This window comes from Cynocephalus volans, chromosome 6 (assembly GCF_027409185.1).
Source record: "Cynocephalus volans isolate mCynVol1 chromosome 6, mCynVol1.pri, whole genome shotgun sequence".
Lineage (NCBI taxonomy): Eukaryota > Metazoa > Chordata > Mammalia > Dermoptera > Cynocephalidae > Cynocephalus > Cynocephalus volans.
Genome location: NC_084465.1, coordinates 58,223,842 through 58,250,424, shown reverse-complemented (window position 1 = coordinate 58,250,424; position 26,583 = coordinate 58,223,842). Strand labels below are relative to the sequence as shown.

At 32.3% G+C, this 26,583-nt stretch overlaps 1 protein-coding gene and 1 pseudogene across 1 annotated transcript in view; one reads left to right on the top strand and one right to left on the bottom strand.

The window, feature by feature from the left end:
- The window catches only part of SEMA3A (semaphorin 3A), a 200,575-nt gene that overhangs the window by 37,113 nt on the left and 136,879 nt on the right, over positions 1-26,583 (top strand). The window contains exons 2-3 of the mRNA XM_063100149.1: positions 17,856-18,013; positions 22,607-22,669. Of these exons, the coding sequence (XP_062956219.1) occupies positions 17,856-18,013; positions 22,607-22,669 (221 nt within the window). The remainder of the gene's footprint in view (positions 1-17,855; positions 18,014-22,606; positions 22,670-26,583) is intronic.
- Positions 5,122-6,415, bottom strand: LOC134380062 (E3 ubiquitin-protein ligase Mdm2-like; annotated as a pseudogene).

The following is a 26,583-nucleotide window of genomic DNA, read 5'->3' as shown; positions in this document are numbered from 1 at the left end:
AACCTGGACTTATTCCATGAAAAACAGCTGCTTTTGTAAAATGTAACGTCTTGTGCACAAATGGAATTAAACTAGCTACTGTCATTTTAAAGATTCTACAGCTCTCAAAGAGAAGTAGACATTTAGACTCAGACATTTCAAACATGCTGCTTCAGCAGGTAAATATAATTTTCCTCTAAATAAATCAATAACAAAGACTTGAACAATAATATACTGATTGAAATATGTTTTTTTTTAAATACTGTCTCAAAACTTACAACAAACATAAAGTGACATGTTTTATTTTTCAGTTCTAGGTATAGGACTGAAATTCTAGGAAACCATCCAAATTTTTTATTCAGAAAATGTAAATTAATCAATTTCAGCTGAATTTGTTACAGTAATCCCATCACCTTTCTTAGTGCTCTATTTAATCATTTTTCTTCAACTTGGAAATTTGTATTTTTTAAAAAGAAACTAAAATTACTCTAAGGAATCTACTGGAAATGTGGGGTATTGTTATTACAATAGTGTTATCCTCCAAAAAAAATAAAGGAATGGTTGACAACATTAAAGCACAAAGAAAGGAACTGGTCAGTATTTATTTTTCAGAATAAATGGCCTAGACAATGTCTATGATTTAAAAAAAAATTCTCATCAAACTGTTTTCCCCCAAATATTTTAACATCCCAGTACTTATTCATAAATTTATTGTATTTTTAATAATCAAGTTTTGACATTAATATGACATATCTCCCTAAATATTCTTTGGAATTAGTTCTGTTACATGAAAAAAAAAAAAAAAAAAAAAACAATTAAACAATTGGTTCTGTGTCATACAAAGTTGGGAATCATTGGGTTTAATAAAGTTTACGTAAGCATTTTTTTTTTTTTTACAGCTAGACCTTTCAAAGGCTTTAATATGTCAATTTGAAGTGTAATATAAAAATATGCAGTGTTCCTCTAAACATTTTTTTCATGCAGCATAGCATTGTATGGAACATACCAATAAAGAATCATTTATTTCTTAATAAATGACTCTTTTCATCATGCAAAGAAATGAGGTCAACTGTTCTTAATATATGAACAAAAAATCATACAAATGTTATGGAAAATACTTTTTAACTTTTATTTGGAATACTTAAGATTTTATACTAACATGCTTTTCCTGTTTAGTTTTCTGTTTAACAGGAGTATGGTAGAAGGTAGAGAGAAAATAGAAGGCCATATAATTAAAATTAAATTTCACTGAAGTAACATTTTGAACCTCAAACAGGATAACTGTATTAAGGGAAAGTCTATGGTAGAATTGTTTAAATAACACAAAGAAAAAAATACATTTAAAAAAGGATTGGCAAAAGAAAACCCAAATATAAGAATCTATTTAAACATAACAATGAAAATGTGCATCTTTTTATGTTTTGTGGTCCTTCCTCTGGGAAGAAAATATGCTCTTTTTATTCCTTTTTTTTTTTTTTTTTTTTTTGCCATCACATGATTATAAGGTACAGTTCTAAGGTCAATGCTAACTCTGCTATAGCATATATTAAATCAATGTGTTTACTTTTCTCTAAATGATACAAGTGCACTACTGATAGTTCAAATGCTCCCTTTACTTTGATGTCTACAAAGATGATAACCAACTGTATGAATGTGGGTGATGTGTCTTCCCTGATAGACCCTCTTTTGACTTCAAGTCTGTTAATTGGTACTTTTACCACAAGAGCATTTTCAACTACCTGAATCAAGACTTTCATAGTGATATCACTTACCAGTTCTTGACAGCTAATGAAGTGGCAAAGCAGAGCTGATAAACTCCAGAGCTTATCGAGAGGGTTGTGTGTAGCATTTTTTAGATTCTGAGTTACTAAATGAGGTGGAATTCATTAACTTCATCAAACAAACTCAGCTATGAACTTTTAAACTAATTTCTTGATTTTTTTTTTTTTTTTTTGAGTAGAAGTAATTTCTCCACCTTGAGTACTTAGAAATGATAAAATAACAGAGTTAAAATTGGGAAAAGCTAGAAATTTTCCCCAATTTTCTAATTCTGCTAGTTTCTACACCTTTTTGACTTTTAACGACATTTAGCCTAATAAGAAACAAATGCCTATTTTAGATTATTCCCCTACAAGCAATGATAAAAATAAAATAAATTTTTAAAATCTCGGAAATTTTATAAAAATGTATTACCATTTAGGAACACAGCAAAATACAGAATCTCTGCTTTTAAAGCAAGTTTTGTGAGTTCGAAGTACATAGGTCATTTTTTTAATAGCAATTTATTAACTTAAGGGGAAAGTTAAAAAATAAAACCTACTAGGTTTCCTCAAAGAAATAAATGTTTCAAATTTAAATATATACAATTAAATAATCTAAAGTTTATTAATGACTATATGGCTATAAAGAATTGATTGGCAGCAGAAATATTCATTTCTTTATGTGCAAAATAAATAAGTTTCAGGAAAATGAGAGAATTAAGAAATCAGCAACCTCTTCTTTATGTGCAAAATAAATAAGTTTCAGGAAAATGATAGAATTAAGAAATCAGCAACCTTAAATAATGTTACATGACTCTCAGTTGTTCAGATAGAACTGCTCTGAGGGTTTATTAGTACTTAATAGCACTAGCACTTACTTCCTCTTTCTTCATGTGTACAGGGAAATTTACCCTTGTTATTCTCTGCCTTCAGACTAATGGTAGTGTCTCATTTTGAATGAGCGTGTAGCCAGCAGGGATTCAAAGGAGATCATATTTCATTCTAAACAACTTTTATTGTAATTCTAAAATTGTTATTAGTGCTATGGTTTTATTTTGTTTTTGTAAAAGGGACAAAATCACATTTCTTGAGGAATATGTGTAGAGGGAATTTTAATGAGAAATCAGCTTATGCTACTTATTTGCCAGACTTCAAGAAGAGGTAAATCTGGTTCTGAATTAGACATTTGTCCTGTGGGGATAAGTGTCTGTGTGTCCTGCATTGGTCTAGAGAATCTTTAGTGTCTGTTGTCCTGTCCAGCCCAGAGGTGTGCTTGATTTAATGGGCCCTGGGAGAGCAGGGATTTTCAACAAACAAGCTGGATTTTGAGCTTCATTCTAGGGAATCATGAGTTGTCCTTAGGGGTCTTAAACCAAACCTGGCTCACATTATGTTTAACTTCAATCCCAGACCATTTTTAAACATGACCCAATTTTAGAATATTATATTTACAACAGAAAGTGTTGGGAAAAGAAAATAGAATAATTTAAACTTATCTCATTTACTACCCAAGATAAAATGCTTCAATAAAAATTTGTGCCATCAAAATAAATTCTAGAACCAATATCATCAGACAAAATTTGCTAAAAAAAATTATTTAGTGACAGCTGGATATAGGAAAATTTAATCTTGGCCAAATCATCTATATGATAACTGCATTTTCCTCATTATATTTGTATATATAGAAAAATTATAAAATGTCAATGAATTGTTATGTACCAATTTTATTGGGGCTTCTGACTTCAATTACTTAATAAATTCTGAAATGTGTTCACTACAAAATTAAAATACATTATTACCAAAGAAAAACTTATAATATGCCATTATAAATAGAAAATTATCGTCACTAAGATTGCAATGTATGTGGAAGACATTGTACGGCTTCTTCTAGAGATTTTTTGAATTAATTGGATTTTTTTAACCAAACATTTAAGAAATTATTTATTTGTAAAACAATAAATAATATATGTATATGAAGCCTAAAAATTTAGACAATCAAGAAAGACTACATTAATAATCCATAATGACGTGCAAGAGACTCCATTTGAGTTGTTTTGAATGGAGAGACAACATTTGAAAGTTGTGTAAATAGCATAGTTCTTGGACACATATACCCTGAATGTACATCATTTACAATCTCATTTACACTACCAACTCTTCTCAGAAAGGATAGATTCTACTTGGTTCTAGTTGAAGAATTATAAATTCCAAATTAATAAAGCTTTACTGTATTTGAGGAGGGCCAAAGTTCCGATCCCTTAAGCCATTTGTTTCCTGCTTAAATATGTATACATGGTTGTGTTTTTGTTTTGGAAGTTTATAACAACAATGTACGCTAAGTAACTGGCACACAAAGTTGCTGTGCAATATTACCCCTCAGTACTATTGTAAATTTATAGTTCAGTTGATTTCATTTCCTCACCTGTACAACTGTTATACACAGGAGAGAGAAAAACACTGGCTCCTTAAATCAAGGTGGTTATTTTCACTATTTTGCTGCAGATTTATAATTCAATATAAATCAAGAAGTTAATGTGAGATGTTCTGATCCTGTCATTCTTGAAAAAAAGTGATGCATAATTTCTAGATAATTTAAAGAGAAGTTACAACCTTTTCACCTAATTTTAAAGTGAACAGTTCTGTGTATCAAATTTCCAAATTAATCTTTATGAATTCACTAGTTTCTGAAACTGGCCTTAAGCAAAGGAACAAAACCTAGGCAACTACCAGGAACCATATAATTCAGCCCAAAAGCATACTTCAAAGTGTCTTAGAATTGTTTTTCTACTTAGAGGAAACAATAGATTCCACTAAATCCTAAAAATAGATGTGGAAAGGCCTGGTGTGCCAGATTAGACTCCTGGGACAATTCCGCATTTTATTACGGAGGCTTAAAAAGTTTTGTCTTATGGATAAATGATGACTGTTCTCGACTGACAACATCGTTACCACCTACCCCTTACTACCCCACAGAGAGTAGAAGGGGAAAATATACATTTTTACTTACATAGTACCAAATATAACTACCAACTTCTTTTTTTCTGGAAAGAATATTTTTAAGGAGCTCTGAAACAGTAGAAGAATTAAGGATCAGAAGGTTTAAGAGTATATAAAATTTAAATATTAAATCTTCCACACATTTTCTCCCTATACAAAAGGTACTAAATGAGTTATATTTAAATGTCCTAAATCAGACGTTTCCTATTTAAGTGGAAACTATTTAAAATTTAAGGGGTAGAAGTAAAGGATGACTATATATCCAATTCAAATTACATTAAAATCCCAATCCAAAATATAAGCAGAAGGGAAATTTTCCTCAAAGGTAGTAAATATTCACTATCCCGCCTTCCAAAGTAGTTAAATTAGACTTAAGAGAAGACATCTACATGTACTGAGACACTTCCTTGCTTTGATATGCTACAGTAAGTGAGCTAAATGGACAGCCCAAAAAACTGGATTTCATACTTTCTTCTTTGTCTTGTGTTTCTTCCTTCTCAAACTCCTTGACTTCTTGGCTGCTACAAATAATGCTGTTAGAAGTTAGTAACTAAACATAGTCTTCACTTTCTTGTGCCTGGAAGAGCTGTGTGATTTTTTTCATCATTTTCCTCAACACATCACTCTTAGGAATAATTCACTGCAGTTTTTTTTTATAGTCAGGAGCATCAAAGCCCTCTTCTGCTTGTGCTGAGTTTTCTAATTTGGCTTTCTTGGGGATTTCCTCTTTATCATTCCTTTTATTTTCAGGAAGCCAGTTCTCACGAAGGGCTGCGTATCGGTTGCAAGGTGGTGGGAGTGGAGGTTACATTTCATTGTATGAAGTACAGTTCCGATAGCCAGCTAAGGACATTTCAGGATCTTCTTGAGATGCAGCTGTATCACTCTCCCCTGCCTGATACATGGTAACTTTGTCAACCTCATCACCTTCATCTGATAGTGCTTGTCCTTCACGAAGACTTTAGTCTTCTGAATCAAGAGATTCAGCTTCAAATTCTACGGTAAATTGATCTGAAACCAAACCCTGATCCAACCAATCACCTGAATGTTCACTTACACCAGCATCAAGATTTGGATTTGATGGAGTCCCTGTCCATTCACGGCTACTGCTCCTTTCATCACACATCTCCCTTATTACATACAGAGCCCAGCTTTTATCAAAGGAAAGGCTGTTAGATCTGCGGTGCTTTCTTATTGCTCTCATTCTAGATGAGGTAGATGGTCTAGAAATCTAATTTGAAAATGAAGGCTTCTCTTTCTGTAGCTCTGCCACAGGGTTCTTTTGAGCACTCCCACCTTCAAGGCGACACCTGTTCTCATGCACAGATGTGCCTGAGACTGATGGTTTCTACTGATTGACTACTACCAAGTCTCTGCAGATTGTTGTTTATATTTTCCTGTGCTCTTTCACAGAGAAGCTTGGCACTCCATACAAATCTCCCAGAAGACCATTTGAACAATATACAATATGTTGTTGCTTCTCATCATATAATCTCTTAGTCACTGACCAAGACACAAGGTTACCTCTTTCATGGTGTAAGTGTCTTTTTGTGGACCAACAGACTTTAACAATTTTAAAAGCTATGGCTTGGGTGTAACCAGGGTATCTTCTTGCAAACCTTGGATCTTGAGGTGGTTCCAGCAGCATCAGTAGACACAGACATGTTGGTATTGCCCATTTGCCATGTGGGGGTCTTCTCACCTGCAGTGGAGTGTCTGAGGCTCCCAATTTCGTTCACAGGGTGTGGGGAAGCCCAATGCCTTGGGCCTTGGTGACGATTCTACTCTTGGGGCCCAGGCCACTGGAGCACACTAATGCACCAGTCACTCCTGGTGGCCAAAGAGGCAGGACTTTGGTCAGAGGAATCAGAGCCGCTCCTCACGTGAGGCTTCTTGGTCTATCTTCCTTCCATCACCCAGGGCCACACAGGCCCCAAAAGGAGCCAAGCTCCACAAATTTTCAACACGCTCCTCTCTAATCTCCTTCTCATCCCTCTACAGGGAACTCTCATTCAAACATCATTCATCCAAGGGTAAGTCAGAAGCCTTCATAGTCAAAACATACCTATTCTAGTTAAAAGAGCTAGGAATGCCATGTGAATGTGAATGTTCTCCACAGAACCCACCAAGAAAGAAAAAGGAAGGAGAGAGAAAAGAGAGACAATAAAATAACTTCTCAAGTGAACAGCTTCTACTTTTTTACAGAAAATGTGCATTTTTGCAGTCATGTGAAATATTTGAAGAATACGCAAACATACGTTGTGTTACATGTATAGCATTGTATCTCATGAATATTCATAATAAAATAAATTAATTAATTAAAAAATATCCTATTTTAGAAAACACTATGATGAAATATTGAATCATCATGATCACAGATTCTATTTTCTTCCTTCCTTCCTTCCTTTCCTTCTTTCCTTCTTTCCTTCGCTCTTTCTTTTTTCCAGTAGCTATTGTTTATTCTGTTGTATTACTGCTAAAAGATATGCACGAAAAAGGAATAAAGACAAGACTTTTTTGGAAAAAATTAAAAATGATAATTGACCAAGACTGCCTGATAAATTAGATTTTCTACCGAATGAAACAGACAAGCTCCCTCTTTTTCACTTTGCTGGTGATGATACAATGCTTACCACTCATAGATATTTAATGAACACTTGTTGATCAACTGAGTGATGATAGAGAACTGCCTGTAGACGAGTTTCATAAATAATGAAGACATAAGACAGAATAAAAAAAGCCCACCATTCAAAGTACAACATAAAACAAATTTGAGTTTTAAAGGAAGGATTTACAATTTAATTCTAAGTAGTATACTGACTAATCATCTCACTCAGAAATGAGTGATCAATAGCAGTGTATATTTGCATTAACCATTTTTGTCAACAGCAAAGCATTTAGTTGCTTCATGTAATAATTTCATTTATCAGCACCGCACTCTACCTTTTTTTTTTTTTTTTTTTTTTTTTTTTTTTTTTTTTTGTGACCGGCACTCAGCCAGTGAGTGCATCGGCCATTCCTATATAGGATCCGAACCCGCGGCGGGAGCGTTGCCGCGCTCCCAGCGCTGCACTCTCCCGAGTGAGCCACGGGCTCGGCCCGTAATAATTTCATTTAAACTCTCATTATTCTTCCAAGAAGTATAAATTAACATTGTGCATTAGTTATTTTGTAAATTGTTTTCAGTTTTTATTTTTTGCGTACATGCTTGTGCCAAGAACTATTATCAATATCAAGGATCAGGTGGCCAAAAAATGAGAAAAATTAAAGTCACAATTTTTCCAGAAATTTTTTTAGAAAAAGTTTTTCTGAATTTATTTAGAAAATTTATTCAATTGCATTGAATTTAGAGCCAGGAGACCTGTATTTAAATTTGGACCCTGCAACTGTTAATGGTAAAGTCACTCATGCTCTTTCATAAATGCAAGTATTCAGACTTTAGTCAGACAGTCTGAGGATCTTTTTAGATCTCAAATTCAATGATTAATTAGGTATCTAGTTAACCATTCCCTCTACACGTAATTGGATCCATATGGCATCATGCTAACCTTTATATCAAAAGAACTAAGTTGTGTACTTAATATTCAAGCCTCGGAGTGGCATGCAGTCATTTCTTTGCTCTGTTATAATCAAAGCATGGTGGGGCATCAGAGGAGAGATGCTAATTCTCAAGGCTTTCATGGAGAGAAGGCTTCTAACTGTCCCTTGGCACAAGAATAGGAAAAATAAACTGGAAGCAGGAGGGGACAAGCCAGGTTTAGAGAAGAGTAAATTGGCTACTTCAGACAGAATTGCAGAAAGTAGTAGAAACAGGCATAAAATAAGGTAACAAAGGAAGACTAGGGACTGCAACTCTTGTTAGTGAAATAGTGCCAAGGTAAAGGTGGTAGGTGTAGGTGCTGTGTTTTGTTTTGTTTTAACAAAACCATTACATTTGGAAGATATGCCCTGGTTAATTTATATGATGGTGACTTGAAGAGTATATTAAAGTTGGGAGAGATTGAAGACAGAGGACCAGTTAATTTGCTGTTGGAATAGTTTTTGTGTTTAATGCTGCTGGCAAAACAGAATTCTTGAAAAGTTTATTCATGTGATTACTTTATGTAAAACAACCATAACAGTGCTTAACATATAAATTAAAAAAAAACAACAACCAATCACTGTATTGTTATTTTATAGCCAATTTGTAAATAACAGGGTTTAGATGGTATAATTTTATTAGTCATTTGAACTTCACATACAGCTAATTAGAAAAGCTAGTATGGAAACTGACATACAATATATATTGCTACATTTGCTTTTACCTAGGTGTTTACTATTACATTTACTTTTTCTGAGTTATTTTTTGCATTTTTAAGAAATAAAATGTATTTTAAATAATATTTATTGAGACACTTGCTTCTATGTGCCTGAACTAGATAGATGCCAGGAATAAGTTCTAGAACTAGACAAATACACAAAGGCAGCATATTTTAACTCTAGAAGGGGAGCTAAAAAGATAAAACAGTGATTAATCCACATATGTACAGGGCACTGTGTTTCACAAAGCAAGGCATGATACAGAGAATTCACAGGACAGGCTTGACCTGTATTCTGAAAGGTGGATAAATTCACGTAAGCACGTGAGGGTGAAGAATGGAGAACCTTGGGGGGATAAAGAACATTCTAATCTGTGGGACTCCAAATGGCACGTCATTGAATTAATTCAAAATAATCTTCTGTGTGTGTGTGTGTAAACACAGTATATATTTGTACATTGTTGTATACATAGGTAAACATACACATACATACACTTATACACACTTTATTGGCAAATGAGCAAAACAAAAAAATAGTAATAATAATAAGTCTGGAAAATACACAGAACTCAAATCACATAGATATTGACAATCTTTAGGCAGGTTTTAAGGAGGCAAGTGATTAATATCGGTGCTCAATGATTTTGATTCATGCCGTGTCTGGATAAATTTCATTATCAAGAAGTTGTGATTGCTATAGTTTCTTGAAGGGGTGCTCTATTTTTTTAAGCCTTGCATGTTTGAGAATGTCTGATGCTGCCTCTCTTAATTGAATGACAAGCTTCTGGGTGTAAAATTATTGAGTCACATATGTTTTCACTTGGGTAATTGTACAAATTGCTTCTCTGTTTTTGGGCAAATGTTGTTTTGAACAAGTATGAGGCCCACCTGATTTCTTTTCTTTTGTACATGACTTGATTTTTCTGCATGGATCCCAATGTATTCTTCCTTTATTTAGTAAATTCCATAATTGTTCTTTCTGTAAGATTAGATTGTAATAGAAGGCAGTGATCTTTCAATCTGTGTGTTCAAGTCTATTTTTAGATTTTATTTCCTTATCTGTCTTTTATTCGTATCTTCTCATTAATCAAATTCATCTCTTTCAAATACAATTTAATTTTAGTATTACTTAATTTGAAACTCTGGCAGCAGAATTAATCATCTGTTTTCTATGTCAATTCCTCTTCTTTCCTGTGCTCTTCATTTACATTTTGGTGAACTTTTTTTCCTCTTTCTGAAGGAAGTAAGCTGGAGTGCGCTGGAGGAGTTCACAGCCTATGATTATTGTTGTTTTGACTTGAAAATATACTCCACAATCTTTAATATATTTTCTGGGAACATACCTCATTTCACTTTTTTTTTTTTTTTGTATTTTGGTTATTGGTGTGTTTCTCAAGAAGCCCCACCACAGACACCCTGTAGGATATTCTGATGTTCACACCTTCACTCTACTTTACCTACAGTGGTACCCTTTAGTAGAATGATCATGCATACACTAACAATATCCTCTGTGTGTGTGTGTGTGTGTGTGTGTATGTCTGTGTGAGATTAGAACAGTTCCTGGCATGCATGTGTTAGTTGTGATGATGATGATAATGATGATCCCTTTGTCCTTTAGCTCCACTCTTTAGAATGCTTTCCAATATGGTTACAGCCATAAAAAATATTGACTCCTAGAGCTTGTTTGGGCAAGAAAAACATTTGTGGAGCAACTTTTATGATCTGTTATCCCTTCCCTTTGTTTACTAATTTTATCCTACCTGGGCTATATGGAGAGATGTGCCAGATCTCAGCATCCTATATCAAAAGGTTTTTCTAGATTTGATATATTCTCTTAATAATTTGCTATTTCATTGGTGTTAGTTCCTCTCTTCATTTAATGTGTATATTTTTCTTTCTTGTTCTTGTTTTCTTTTCTTCTTGTTTTTCGTGAGATTCAAGGGAAGGGGATAAAGTGAATATGTCTTTATTCTGTCATCTTTAAGTAGCCAAAAGTATATCTGTTTGTAGAAAGATTACTCTGGAGGCAGTGCATAGCATGATCTGTTGGTGTAAACCTGGAGAGGAAGTTCTGCTAGAAGGTGATTACAATAATCCAGGGAAGATATGATGAACTAAGAACAGTGGTAGTGAGAGGGTAATCAAAAGAAAATATAGGACAAATGATTGTGTTACGCAAAACTGAAGTGATGGATTTGATCTGTGAATGATGAAGAGGCTCTGGTTTACATGAATCTTTGGATGAGTGGTAATTGTAACCTATTTAAAACAAAACAAAAGGTGATGTCGTCAGTAATAAAAAGAAGAAAAGGGAATGAGTTCTGCTTAAGCCATGCAGACTCCGAAAAGTTTGTACAACATCTAAATAGAGGTTTGCAGTCATCTTTGTTTGGCCTTTGAAGGGAAATCTGTCTTGGAAGACATGCATTTGAGAACATGTCAAAATACTACTGGTGACGAAAGCCATAGTTGTAGATGATTACCGACAGAGTTATTACCGTGTAAAAAGAACAGTACAGAGAAAATGCAGTGATATAAATATTTAAGAGGCTGTTAACTCAAGCCAGTTATGTGATAGTGAGAGGTAAGCAAACTTTTCAAACATCAGTTTGTAGTATTCTCCATAATGTACCCTTCTAAGATATGGAGAAAAGAAGGAAGAGCCTGACCTCTGAAGTCAGATGGGAACAGACATCTTGAGTCTACATTAAACTACCTCTGTGACCTAAGACATTCCCAATAGCTTATCTTACCTGAGTCAATTTTCTCATAAGAAAAAAAAATGGGAATGAGAATGTTCCACCTCACTGTGTTACTGTGAGGCTTAAATGATTATACTCATAAATCATTCAGTTTCTGGCACCTGGTAGGTACTTAAAATGTCTCTCCCTAGTATTTTTCCTTATTTCTATCATGTGGTCTTTAATCATGTCCTATGTATAGAATGCTCTAACATACCTCCTTCTTCTGATTAAAATCCTATATGTGTTTTATGGCCAGCTTTAATTGTCAAGCTCTTTTTCCTAGGGTTACCTTTTCTCCTTATGGCATTAAGTTTTTCCTCCTATTAATGTTCTTAGCTCTTGTTATCCTCTTTTTCTTGTTGTTGTTGTTGATTTAGATTTTGCTTCTCCAAGGACATTTGTCTACCTATCCATCAAAGTTTTATTACTCTTTATACTCCACATACTTCCTAGCCAATGTCTATGTGTAACACATAGTAAGGACTGAATATGTGTCTGTTGAATTAATAGGTGAATAACCATTAAATGTAAAAAATCTGAAACATCAGATTAGATTGTGAAAAACTTACTTTCTGTATATGTTTTTCATATTATAAAAAGTGGAAAATAGATTAATATCACAGAAGTCCTCCTCTTGATGCTTTACAAGTATATTTGAAGGAAAATGTATTGTCCCTCCCTGACAACAAGGTTCGGGACACTTGTGAATTGTGTGGGGTCTAGGAGAATGAAAGCCTGGCTTGGGCTGCGAATGAATGTTTACTTGTGCAAAGCTCAAGTGCTGGCACCTCTACCTTGATCAGGGTGTCCATCAAGTCAAAAAGCTGATTATTCACATCAACTACAAATAAGCATCTGACAGAGTCCTGGTGTAAATGTAATGAGATAGAGACATTTGAGATCAGACCATCAGCAAATAGAAAGAGAAAAGTTGGAAGAAATACTTGGACTAATGTGCTGGGCAAAGGTAGTAGGGATATGTTTTTTTTCTTAGATGCTGTGGCGTCTGGCACAGGCTGGAGAGAGTAGTTAAGATAAAAGTTAGCTTCAGACCAGAATACATAAATTTGATGTATATTTTGAGTATTCACTGCTGTTGAAATTAGAAGACTGAAATTAGAAGATAGATTTTTCTAAGCATATAAAAACTATACTTACCAAACATTGTAAATTTATAGAATATGCTCAACATCACCAAATAAATAAAAGCATGTAGACATCCAGTAATATTGGCTCCATCTCTGAATGACAAGATGCACTGGCCAGAAATGGCAGAAGTAGAGTTCATCATTCACAGTATATCTTAGAGCAGTACTTGGCAAACATACATCTGTGGAAAGATATTAACCTTTTGTGTAATAAAGATTTAAAAAGTAGTCCTTGGTGAAATAAGAAAAATAAATGTGACTTTCTCCATTACGTAAATTTATTCATCTCTAAATATTATTTTTTGTTTATGATTTTTGCCGTTTCTGCTCATTTTGTTAGTAAAAGAAAATGCTTCCTCCTTTTTGTGTGAAATGATAATGATAGCAAGTAGTACTTGCTTTTGTTGTTTTGTTCTTATAAGCAACAAAAAGTTGCAAACTTTAATTTCAGCCTCTATTTTGCATTTGGAACATTATTGGTTCATAAAGTCAAAAAAAATTAGAAATCACAGAAATATAAGATCTAAAATTTTTCAACCTTGCTGAACTTTCCAATATTTACAAACATCTAGATGTGGTCATCATGCAGCCAAAATGTTTTGGCATCGTGTGGATCCAGCCTTTGAACACTTTAAATGGGATCTTTGAATGTGCTGTGAAAAGGACAAAGTTCAAGCCGTGCAAAAAGGTCATAAGCTTTAAAGCCATCAGTGAATACAGGCAATTCATTTAAGCCCAGCAACTTATTACCTCTCATGCTGTACAACTTAGAAGGGGAAAAAAATAAATAAATAAAAGGAAAAAAGTGGGGGGGAGAGAGAGAGGAGAGAAATGTAACAGAAGTCAGAAATATAACGAACAGGGTGGCTATTATTTGGATTTGAAGGTCAAGTATAGAGGAGTGCTTCATCCTACTATAAAAAGTCTAGTTATGGATGGTCTTTCATATTAGACATCAGTATTCATTTCACTGCTTTTCTGAAATTTAACTCAGTCATTGTAAAGTAATCATCTGTGTAAATTTGTGTTTATTCTAAAGATAACCAGGACACCACAGGAATTATACAATATTATTATTTAGAGGTGAATCATTTATTTATAATTTTGATGTAATTTTCCCCATCTGTCTTTTCCTTTCCATACATTAAAATACATGTATAAGAAGAAATTGGTTTATAAAATAATTTTCAATATCTTACATATTGTACTGATGGTGATGCTATAAATGTATATTTCTTTCTTATTTTTTCAAATAAATCTACATTAGAAATCATAATGAATTCAGGGGGAAAACACAAAGCTGAAAATTTATAAATTAATACAATGAAAATTAAAATTAACTCATTATAAAAGATTATGATTCTTTTCTCATGATTCTTTGGTAACATTCAGATTTAGAACAGATCAATTAGTATTTTTTCTTTTGCAACATGTTAGTAGAAAAAATAGATATCTATCAAATGGGCTTTATATATGAGTCTTGAATTTCATGAGACTTTACTTTTTGAAACTACATCACAGGAGAGTGTAATATATTTGTAATTGATGACACTGTTGCTTGAAATCATATGAATTGACTTTCTTTGCCAGGCCATCTACACTTATGCTTATTGTCTACATTGTCTTATAGCATATCATGATAATAATGGTAATAATAATGAGCACTTCTTGAGTTATCTATAAACTATTGCCTGGCTTTACAATCAGTATATCTTCCATTTTATCATTAAGCAAATAATAAAGACACTAAATTGTTTGGTGAATCTGGAAAGAACAGAATGCTTATTTAATCACCTTTCAAATTCAAGAATATATACTTCATTAAAGAGTCTTTGTTCTAAAATGGCATCATTAAGTATAATCCTACATTTACTTGTCTTTATGGTTGACAGAGCATGTAGAAGTTGAAGTAATGCCTCAACCAGAGAAAAACTGAATTATACCTCAAAAGAATTAATGCCTCTACAAGCTTTTGTCTATTCAGATTCACCATAGTAAAATTCTATAGAAATTTAGGTTGTTCTTTAAAATAACATGTGGTTGTTTGACTGAATATGAGCACAGGCAAGATGTGAGAAGTTAAAGAAATATTAAACATCTCACGTTACTGAATATTTATTTTAGGTCCAAAACCAGTTTAGGTTATTGTAAGGTTTATATAACAGAAATTGAAAGGAAACATCTACAATCCTGAAGGAGTAGATTCAAAGTTGAAGCTATTTAATATCAATTACAACTGAATGTATCTATGTATAAGAAAATCAAAATAATAAATTTAAATAAGAAAAATAAAATATTGGAAAATCGCAGACCTAGGTTTAGAAAAAGAGTGTTTGATTTTAACCCAGGGAGTTTCACCATGGAAAGTGGTGAGATAACCTAAGCAATCCAGAATTTGTATTGCTCCCTGCCATGAGGGTCTCAAAAATAGTCTTCTCTCAGTTATAAAGCAATGTAAAAGGTCCTTGTTAGAGAGGAACATATAAAGAATTCATAGTGAAAAGATTAAAAAGACAACATTAAGTACATTTGAAAGCAATGAGAAATAGCTACTAACCTGTATGCCAGGAAAATAGTATCTTTTTCTTTTTTCAATTAAATGGTTCAGTAGTAACATTTTTGAAAGTATAATTGTTTCCAGACCGATAAAAGCCACCAATACTTTTCTCTAAGTTACCTGTACGTAGGACCCAATAATTCTCTTCCAAACTAATTTACAAAATTTATCCTGTAACATATTTTTTGATTGGATAGATATTTTCATTGTTTGGAATATCTGTTAACTGACTCTTCCATTGTTTAATATCTATGTAATTTTCTTGGTTGAACTGGCTTTTTTTTTTTTCTTTTTTTTTTAGTTTTCCTGGCCACTTATAATTTGGCCTCTCTAGTACTGGGACAGAATTATAGATTTTAGAATGAGAAGGAGGGATGAAGGGCATTCATTTGATAAACAGATCTCCTAAATGGCCATTCAATTGATGCTTGAACATGTCCAATGATATTAGCCCCTGCCTCTGGTGACAGCCCCTTTCCATCCTCAAGCAGTTCAGAGCGCCTGAAAATTCAATTTTATATTAACTCTGTGTAGCGTTGATCCTTTGCAATCATTTGGACACTGTTGAAAAGAATGCCATTTAAAATCAGATATCATGTAGTAGAGTCTGTTCATTTTCTTTGGAAACTAGTAGCTTTCACTTATTTTAGCTACGAATCTTATGAATGAGACTCTTTCTCTTGATCCAGTCCTTCCTCTCTCCCTCCCTCCCTGCCTTCCTTCCTCCCTTTCTTTTTTATTGGGGTAGAGGGGTGAGGCCAGCCCAGGATTGTACTATTTCTTATAAAGAAAAAGAAAAGCATTTTTAAACAATTCTTGCAATTTTGTGTATAGGATAGGTAAATATATATACACAGTCATTCAATTTAATATTTATTGACCTGGTAATATGGAAAAGAAACCATGTGGGTTGTGGATGATGAGCTATTCATATTTCCTGAGGGTATTTTAGTTCTAGTAGACAAGTGATTTACAAGCATAGTTGCAATAATTGACAGTATGATGCAAGTTATAAGAGTAATTCAAGCAAACTATACCCAGAAGATCTCTGAGAGTTTCTTGGAGGTTGAATTTGAACTATCCTGTAAGAATGGATACTATTCTGTCAAGGTCACACATAGTTGTAGAAGTCAGGAGCTATAGTAGCAAGGGCCAAAGAATGGACCAGTACAGAGGATGTTCTCCTGCATGGAGAAAGGCAGGAAGAAGAATACTGGGCTAGGGTCTAAACTCAAATGGTATTGACTTGACCTTTAATGCTAAGTTAAAGAGTTTGAATTTTATCCTCTATTTAGATCATATTTTTTATAATAAGATAGAGATGGCAATCAAAGAAATAGATAAAACAAAGTGATCTATCACTCAGCTAATGTGTTTCCAGGGGGTAAGGGCTGGGACAGAGGAAGGATCTACATTGCAGCTTTCTCTCCTTGGAAGGTGCATTCTACATTTTGTGGATGCTGATAAAAGTTTCTTACTAAGTGTGCAATAAAAGAATCTGAGGCACTGATTCAGGACACACAGTTTTAGAGAATCCTCAACATCTCCATCCTGTAGGGATGGAGTACATATACTCATAAATAATTTTAAGTGAAACAGATATTTTTTAAAAAATCTACTTTTGCGATTACCAAAAACTACCTTTCTAACACAAAAGAGTATTTACATTTAATGTTATTTTTAATTTAAAAGTATGGGTTTAAAGTTCAGTATTTGCCTATTAACAACAAAAGCAAATTGGAGAGCAATATGAAACTAAAAAATTGAGGGCAGATGGTAAAATTAATTTAATTCATGTTTCAATAAAAGCCTCAGCTCAATTTCTCTATATATGTCAGTTCCAAAATACTTCAAAGGATTTAGATGGTGGAGTTAATGATTTAATGGTCAAAAATTTGTATTAAAATATCTCAATAAAAGGAGTCCTCAAACAACATAGTAGGTTAAACTGAGTATTTCCCCAACTCTTCTGCTCTGTTCGCCTCTATATTTATCCTTCTAGCTAATAATGGTTTAGAGCAAATGAAACCACTTTTAAAAGTCTGTAAAATTAAAGACATTTCTGTACAATATTGACCATTCAAATCCATTACTACATGCAAATAGGTTCTGCCAGACTAGTTTGTATAGAGAAGTTATTTCTCTTCTTTTCTTCTTTTACCATCTTGAGGGTGAAATCAGCAAACAAATGAGTACAACTCCCATTTCAACAAAGCGTAAAATATTTGGTTCCTATATATTTCTTAGTATTGTGAAGAATAAGCTCTGATTGATAACTACAGCAGGCAGTAGTTGGGTTACCATGTACCAATAGTCTATGTTCATGTAGGACCTCACATTAATACCCAATGTCTTGCTTTGTTACCTTGCAGAAATGTTGGAATCCAACAATGTGATCACTTTCAATGGCTTGGCCAACAGCTCCAGTTATCATACCTTCCTTTTGGATGAGGAACGGAGTAGGCTGTATGTTGGAGCAAAGGATCACATATTTTCATTCAACCTGGCTAATATCAAGGATTTTCAAAAGGTATCTCTATTCTAATATACACACTATAGTTTTTTTAAACATCTCAAGTTATATTGGATTTTCTAACAGTTTGACGACTGACAGAAAATCATTTTAAATTAATATTTTATCTTTTCAGATGCAAATAAAAATGGCAATAATAAAATAATAATCAATGAATGCAGTAAACCATAAAAATCATCAAGGAAGAAACCACAGAATTTTCAGTGATCATTATAAGAAATATTAACTTCAGCTTATGCTTCTAGAGTTATATCATTGTTTTCCTGCATAAAAGTAAATACCTTTTATGCAGGACAATTAGAAAGGCATAGTAATTAATTTCAATTTATACATCTCTTTATATTGCTAGCAAACCAAGGGTTCATGAAGCCATTGCCCATATAACTAATCTGGTGTGCCACCTGTGTTTGTAAATAAAGTTTTATTGGAACACAGGCACTTTCATTCAGTTACATATTGTCTATGTCTGCTATAGTGTTACAACAGCATAATTGAGTAGTTGTGACAGAGATTACCTGGCCCACAAAGCCTAAAATATTTACTATTTGGCCTTTTAAACAAAAAGTTGACAAACTCTGATCCAGAAACAGTTTTAAAGCATCAGGTTTTTACAAATATAGTCATTTAGATATTAGCAGGATACTAGTTTTATCCAAATTCTTTATAGTGTTTCTGGCTTATTTCATTAATAAGCTTTATAGTTTGGAAAATAAACATGAATTGACAAACTAGTGAAAATTTTTCTGCTAAATCTAAATGTACTCCAGTCATTTTTTTTTGCAGTCAATATTTGCAGTCTTAATTCTCTGAGAAACAAAGGTGTTTATGCAGTAGCTTTCTCAAGAATCATAGTACAACATGCTTTTTGGAATACATTATCTATGTGTGTTGGTTTTGCTTCTTCCAAACATATAACTCATCAGCTACAACAGATTGGATGATATATTTTTTTAAAGTGATAGAATTTTTAAAAAGCTTTTGTTCTGTTTGGAGAATGTTGTTTTGGGAATAAAATGAAGATTTTAATTTAAAGCTGATTCATATCTTTAATAGTGTATAACACTAAACCTAAGACTTTGTGTTTTCTTTTATTACCTGAACACTAAAATTCTGACCATGTGCATAAAGAGATTTAATTCATTATATCTAGTCATATAAAATGTCAATGCACTTATGATATATTTAAAATTAAGACATGGGACTTATAAATCACCTTAGGTGTTTCTTTCTCTGATTTTTCAGTTTGATTGTTTTCTAAGCCTTCTTGGATGATAGCAATAAATGGCCAAGGTTACTTATTGTGTAAGAAAACTGTTTTTTTTTTCCTGAAATGATAAAAATATTTATCTAAGTAACTTTTGAAATGATCACAAAATAAGCAAGAAACTAAAAAGAAAGCATTCTTTATAAAATGAATGTAAAATCTAATATGATAAAGGAAAATTTGATATTTAAATTTTAGGAGATCATATCAGTTACAATTAAAATTGTCATTATTTATGACAATTCATTACTTTGTAAAATTTATATATGTACTTATCTATAGATAGACAGTATATGAGCACAGATTACCTGAGACTGTATGTTTAATGTATTTAATATTTTTCTTTAAATAAATATTCAGTATTTGGCTAATATATTCAATTGTTCCTAAAACTGAAACTGTAAAAACCTACTATTTTTATAGCCGAGAAAAAAATTGTGGAGCCAGCATACATCATAGTGTCTTCTACCAACTAGATTTGTAAATAAATACTTTTTGAATTAATGAGTGAATGAGCAGTTAAGTGACTGGCCCTATGTCACAGTGTTCATGTTATAACTTTTGCCCTTGATTTTTGAGTGATTATTCTAATAATGAACAATGTATTTCTAATTTAAACCATCCTATTACAAACATAATCTAATTTTAATTATATCACATTGTATATAAGAGCGAACCCAATTTATTTAAGGATTTACATCTGTTTATCTAAATTTGTCTATATTTTTGTGCTCTTTTTCACCTATGTATATATAATGTTGCTTAACAGCTTTTCCCTAAGCATCTACTATTGTGATAAACTCTGTAGGGGAAACTATGTTATGTCATAAATAATTCCTCTTGATGACCTTACAAGGTAATGGAAAAGAAAAGATGTGTGATATTAAAGGTAAATACTAGGTCAATCCTTCTTAGAGGCAAAAACACATTCTCAGATTTGAAAGAACCAGGGAAAGATTCTTGGCCTTGATAAAAGGGTGTAATCTCTTTAAGGCATAAATGTTTATTAAATGACCTGAGTAAGAAGGGCTGCCATGTGTAGAAGCATAAAGGCATAAAGAAGGGAAAGTACAACGTGCACCATGAAGCACTGTGAATATGAGGATAAGAAATTTAATTAACTGAGAAATGTTTGAGCAAAGAAAAACAACAAAATTGCAATATTGACAAGATGATAAATTCAACCAAAATGTTAGTAATTATTCTTTATGGAAATAGATACTGTTTGAAAAGGCTATTAAACTTACATTTTTTTTGTTGTTGTTCCACTTATTGTCTTTAAATTGCTCTCTAAAAGAGCATTTTCTACGTCAACACTTATTCATGTCAAATCTTTAAGCTTTTTATTGCTGTTGTTTATTTTATTGTTTAACACTCTGAAACTCTTAAAAAGTTTAGAGTACACATCCTTCTAAGTATGAAAGAATTTAGCATGAATATTATAAAATTACTTTTATTAATATTTGGCATAAGGGACAATCACAAAATGAGGCCCATACTGTCATAACAACCAACAATCAAGAGCTAGGAAACTATGAGAAAACACCTTGCTTTAAAAAAAAAGAAAAAACAAATATATATATATATATATGCATGTATGTTTAAATAATCTGTGATTTTAACACAGTTTAGCTAGAAAGCTGAAGATGAAAGTAAATAAATTTTAGCTCTGCTATATATATTATTATTATTGTGCCCCAGAGAAAAATTATATTTCATCTTCCTCCATTACAAACTTTAGATAAGGTGTTTACCAGGCCTTTCCACTGCCAGTGTAAAACTGTATAATGAGACTGTACAGCAATCTCTGTAGAAATTCGGGAGTCAGGGTAACGTTCATTGTAAGGAGGATACATTTATTACTCTTGAGAGTTTTAATTATGTGTCTGCTTTGTAAAAAGCTTGTGGAACAATTCAAATGATAATTTTAATTTACACACACAGACACACGCAAAAACGAATAAACACAGAAAAGAATACACAAATTAAGAGATTGGTGGTAAAAGTGAATGCATATCTAAAAATTGCAGGGCTTTTATAATTTTGACATGAACCTGAAATGTATTTATCAAGTCATCACACATTTCAAAATGTGCCAAATACTTGTTTGTACATGTGTTATATTTTGCTTTTTAATTCTCTAGATTGAATATCACAGTCTTTGCCAAAGTTAATGACCATTTATATTAAATTATCTAGAGGTCCCCAAATGAATGATAATCAGTCATCTTGAGAGTAAAACTTTCTGGTAGATATGAATAATTGATTGCCACCATCTCTGGATTTTTCTTTTACATATGACACTTTTTTCCTGAAATTAATTACCATTACTAGAAGAGAAAAATGAATTTAAAAAACAATAAATTGCTCTACCCCAACATAGATAGGAGCTATTAGAATTGTTCAAGGGATTTGGGAAATTTCATATTAAAATTTTCATGAAAGTATTTGGATCAATACTATTGAGGGACATTCAACCACAATACTGCAAGCTACTAGTAATGTCTTGGCTCATCTTCCACTGTCATTGTATTCACACAATAAGGGACTCTTTAGAGGGATTTAGACCAAATATTGAGGATGAAAACACAAAGAAATATTTCTCAACTAGTCTAAACTTAGCCCACAGTGGGGAGAGTGATTTTTTTTTTCTAGAACTATCTATTTGCTTATTCAATTCTACCTTTATTTCCCTAAAATGTACAGTTCTACTTTTGACTATTTTCTGTCCAAAAAAAAAAAAAAAAGAGAGAGAGAGAGAGAGAAAATAAAATAATTTTTTCTTTTCTTTTCTTTTCTTTTTTTTTTTTGTAAAATAGGTTTTTCTAACCCTTTCAGTTGCTTGTTCTAGCATGTCATGCTGGGATTTGGATCAGGGAAATGGAAACAGACTGCCCCAATGTGAAAATTTCAAAATCACTATTTCATGATAAATATTGACTAATTTAGAATAATATTAGCCATGTTTTCTGTCAATTTCTACGTCACTTCACTAGATTCTAACATCTTCTCAAGAGGAACTCTCTCTGCCAACTTGTGTTACAGTTCTTTCCACCCTACACTGCTTAGATCTATTGAGTATATCAATTTCTGCCTTGTTCAACATTCATATAAAGCAAAGGCTAAAGGGTAGATGGAAATGAATGACAAATCCACACCAATTAACTGATGTCACTGGAAAGTCTCAGCTGAAAATTTCCTTCCATATAATGCTTTATGGAACCTTTTTTACCTTCATGGTCCCGACTTCATCTAAAAAACTATATAATGTTGGATTTCTTTGAGAACTTTACTGGGATAAAATAATGTTTCTTCTCTGTCCTTAGATTGTGTGGCCAGTATCTTACACAAGAAGAGATGAATGCAAGTGGGCTGGAAAAGATATCCTGGTAAGTATCAATCTACTAAGTGATTTTAGTAATTGCATAAGTAATTTATTACTCTGTCATCTATTTCTGTTCAGTGTTCCATTAAACAACATCCTTTGCTTGTGGACTTAATCAAGCTTGAGGAAGAAAATACTACCGTTCAATTATGAAAGCATTGGCAGATTTATGTAAAGAAAGTAGATAACAAAAACAATATTCCAAAATAAAGCAAACATATGATTCCTTTGATGATTTATATATACAAAAGATAATTAACAAAATGAAATTTTGTAGCATAAATACTTATATTCGGTAAATCAATTTATTTGTAAAATTGATTTTCATATGGTAATCCTCTTGAATTCTTCTTGAATTATATGAAACGTTTTCATTTCTTAGTCATGATTAAATCACCCCTCCTTCCTTCTTTGAATTCCTCTCCTCTAATCTCTTTTTCCTTTCCTTTCCTTTCCTTTCCTTTTCCCTTCCTCCTCCCTTTTTTCCTCCCTCCCTCTCTTCCTTCCTTTTCTGCATTCTTTCCTTAAATAAATATGGATTGAGAAATAACCATGTAACAGGCATTGTCCTGGACATGGTGGAGACAAAGATAAGTAGTAAGTGATTCCTACAATGGATTTATCATTGCAAGAAGATAGAAGCCATTTTTCCTAAGGCAAACTTTGTCAGTAAAATTAAGTTAGTGACTGGTTCGAGATATAGACAAACCATGCACAAACCATGAAATGTAGTTATAACCATTTAAATAAATAATTTTAATTAATTAATTAAAAAACAGGATTATAAAAATATAATTTTGTTATTTTATGTGTTATTGATATTTTGGGATGTCTAAAACACAAAGAAAGAAGTTTAAAAAATAGTCTGCATTTTACAGTATTAGCATTTAGAAGAAATTTACCCTATGTGTTGCCTAAAGACATAAATCAACCTGTTTATATGTATACAGATATATAGATATTTTCAAGTGACAACTTGATTGATTTGTAGCAGCTGCCTAAATGATATGTTTAGAAGGATTTAGAGTTGGAATCTGACTTCCTGGGAAAAGAATGCCTCAATCTAGTCAGTGAAGAAAGTTAGGTACAGCAGCACGAAGCACATGTATTCCCCATTCTTAGTTTGCCTACATATTAGCAAACACAGAAAATTTATCCTTGAGAAGTACATATTAAATTTTTATGTAAAAAATTATTCATGATACTTGTTAAAGATGGTTAGATAGATTTTATTTAGGGTGACAATTAGAATGAAGTTTTGTAGTAAGGGAGAGAGATTGAGCTCATATCTGAATACAAGACAAGTGGAGATTTATAGACAAGAAATCAAGGAGTCGGTGAATGAAAGCTTATAAGAGGAAACATCAGGAGTAAGGGGAATTTTGGTTAGCTTGATTTGACAGGATTATTACTGAAGGCAGGCCAGAGTGATGAGATATTGAGGGTGGAAGATAAGGAATTTGATCAGATATCAAGGGTTGGAGATTTTCTCTAAACTGACCCAGCAGGATTCTGGACTAAGCAGAGGTAAATATGGAGATTCAAGAATCGGAGCATCCCTAAGAACAGAATACAGAGGAGTCTGACTAGAGTTAGGCCAGGAGAGAGAATCTGTCAATTATAAGTCACATTATACCTTCATAGTACAGTAGGTATTTTTCTGGTTATGTAAAAATAAACAAAAAAACTGTTTTATTCTATCAAATTTTATATCGTCCCAAACTTATGCATATGTTGGGACTTTTGGAAAGGAGTAAATAGAGAGAACAGTGAAGTAGGAGTACAGAGCTTAAGAATTTTATGTTGATATCCCCACTGACTCATTAAATGTACTGTTCAAGTATTTTAACTTTTGGGGGGCTTTAGTATCCCATCCGTTAAGTGAGACAATCCATATTACATAATCATGAGAAACAAGTTTAATAGCATTTGTGAAAATTATTTGAAAAGTAGGAAACACTTCACAAATGAAAGGCCAAAACTATGTGAATAAACAAAATATTTATTAACATCAAAATGTCATATTTACTGCTAACAAATTTTGAAAATTTTCATTGTGATAATAACTGAGGATGAATAGAAATTGCTCTCTTACCTGCAGATAGCAGTTACTTTTAAGAACACAGACTTCTCCTTTTCTACTAATGTCTAAAAAGTGAAGACAGAAAAACTTACAATTATTGAAAATGTCCTGAGTACCAAGTACTTTGACTTTTGTAAATTTACAACTTGTAAATTATCAAATTTACATAGCATTTTGTAAATGTAGTTTTAACAATAGTTTTATGAGGTAGGTATATTTGGCTCCATTTTATTGATTAGGAAATGAAATGATCCAGACTGTTCATTCAAAATCTTTTCTTAAAAAAATTTCGAACATTTTGGGTACTATGCAGAAAGATGAGATAAAAATTTTTGTCACTGATGGTGTTTTAGTTGTCAGTTGGAATATTTGGAGATGAACTTGTTCATTAACAACACAGAGATGATAAATGATAGACAACTGAGCAAATATCTTACTTTTTCTGGGCTCATCAAGAATGTGGGAATGATAATAACCAGCTCACAGAATTCATGTAAGCTTCCAAAGGAACACAAGTAAAATGATTACATAACTGTAATATTAATTACTAACAATATTAGTAATAAAAATATCAACAATTATTGTTATATTGGTATATGTAATAGAGATGTATGAACAATTTCTAAGTGTAAACATTGTTAATGAAATTAGTTTTGTCCTCTTTAATGATTATAACCACTGAAGTGCTGCATTGTTCTGAATTTGATTTGATCTGAAAATTGAAGGTAAATAACCATACTTATCTGACATATTAACTGGATTTTATAATAAGCACTGAAGCCAAGTACTGAGCATATTTGATTTCATGATCGAATCAGCTCTTTCAATTGCCAAGATGGCAGATATTCTTTTGTGTTTGTGTTTTCCAAAATTATTCACCTTAGTTCATTTACCTCATCTTTTATGGAACTTTCTCCTTTCTTTCTCTTTCTTTTCTTTCAGTTAACAATACAAAAAAATTGAGGGATTCTGCTATTAGCTCAGATGCAGTTAGTTTAGCAGTTGCAATAAATCTGTGATCCTACAGTACCCTATGGGTAACACAATCATGACTTCAGAGGGGTCCCTCTTTGATAGAAAAAAGGATTTTATTTTATTTTCCAGGCTTGCTGAAAATGCTCACAGATTTATTGGAACTGAGTTAAAGGAAATTTAGACATATAGAGTTGGCTAAATCTGATACAATGGCACCTGATCATTTCATAGCACCTAGTAATAAAGATTTCGAAAACTTAGAAATTATTCTCATATACAGCGGTAGAGATAGATGCTTTGAGAGATATGCCTTTTTGAATGTTACATGGTATTACAATATTAGCCTTACTATTTTTTTTTAAATTCAACTAATTAATGTAACATGATAAAATATTTGTGCTTTTGATATTTGCTTACATTCTACATTAAACCAATTTGTTATGGGTTTTGAATTATTTTCATTAAACATTTACTTAATGAAAGGAAAAGACAAGTTTTTATGTATTTTATTTCAAGGAAAAAATTATTGTTTCTCTAACTTTACTTAATATTAAAATATGTGTCATACTATTTATCTGGTAAGCCATTTTGTTCCTTTAATATAACATTTCATTGACATTATTCAAGATATTATGCATTTAGAATGCATTTCATTAAAATTCATTTTACTTTGCAGTTAGTCTCATTTAAATACCTCAATTTACATGTTCAGTGCATTTAAATAGGAAGCACGACATTCATTGGTAATTGCTGGACTTTAATTTACAGACCCATTTTTTTTTTTCGATTTCTTCCTTAACATATGATTTTAGAAATAGCTATTAAATGACTTCCTAGGATTCGTAATATTTCTTCCTTGA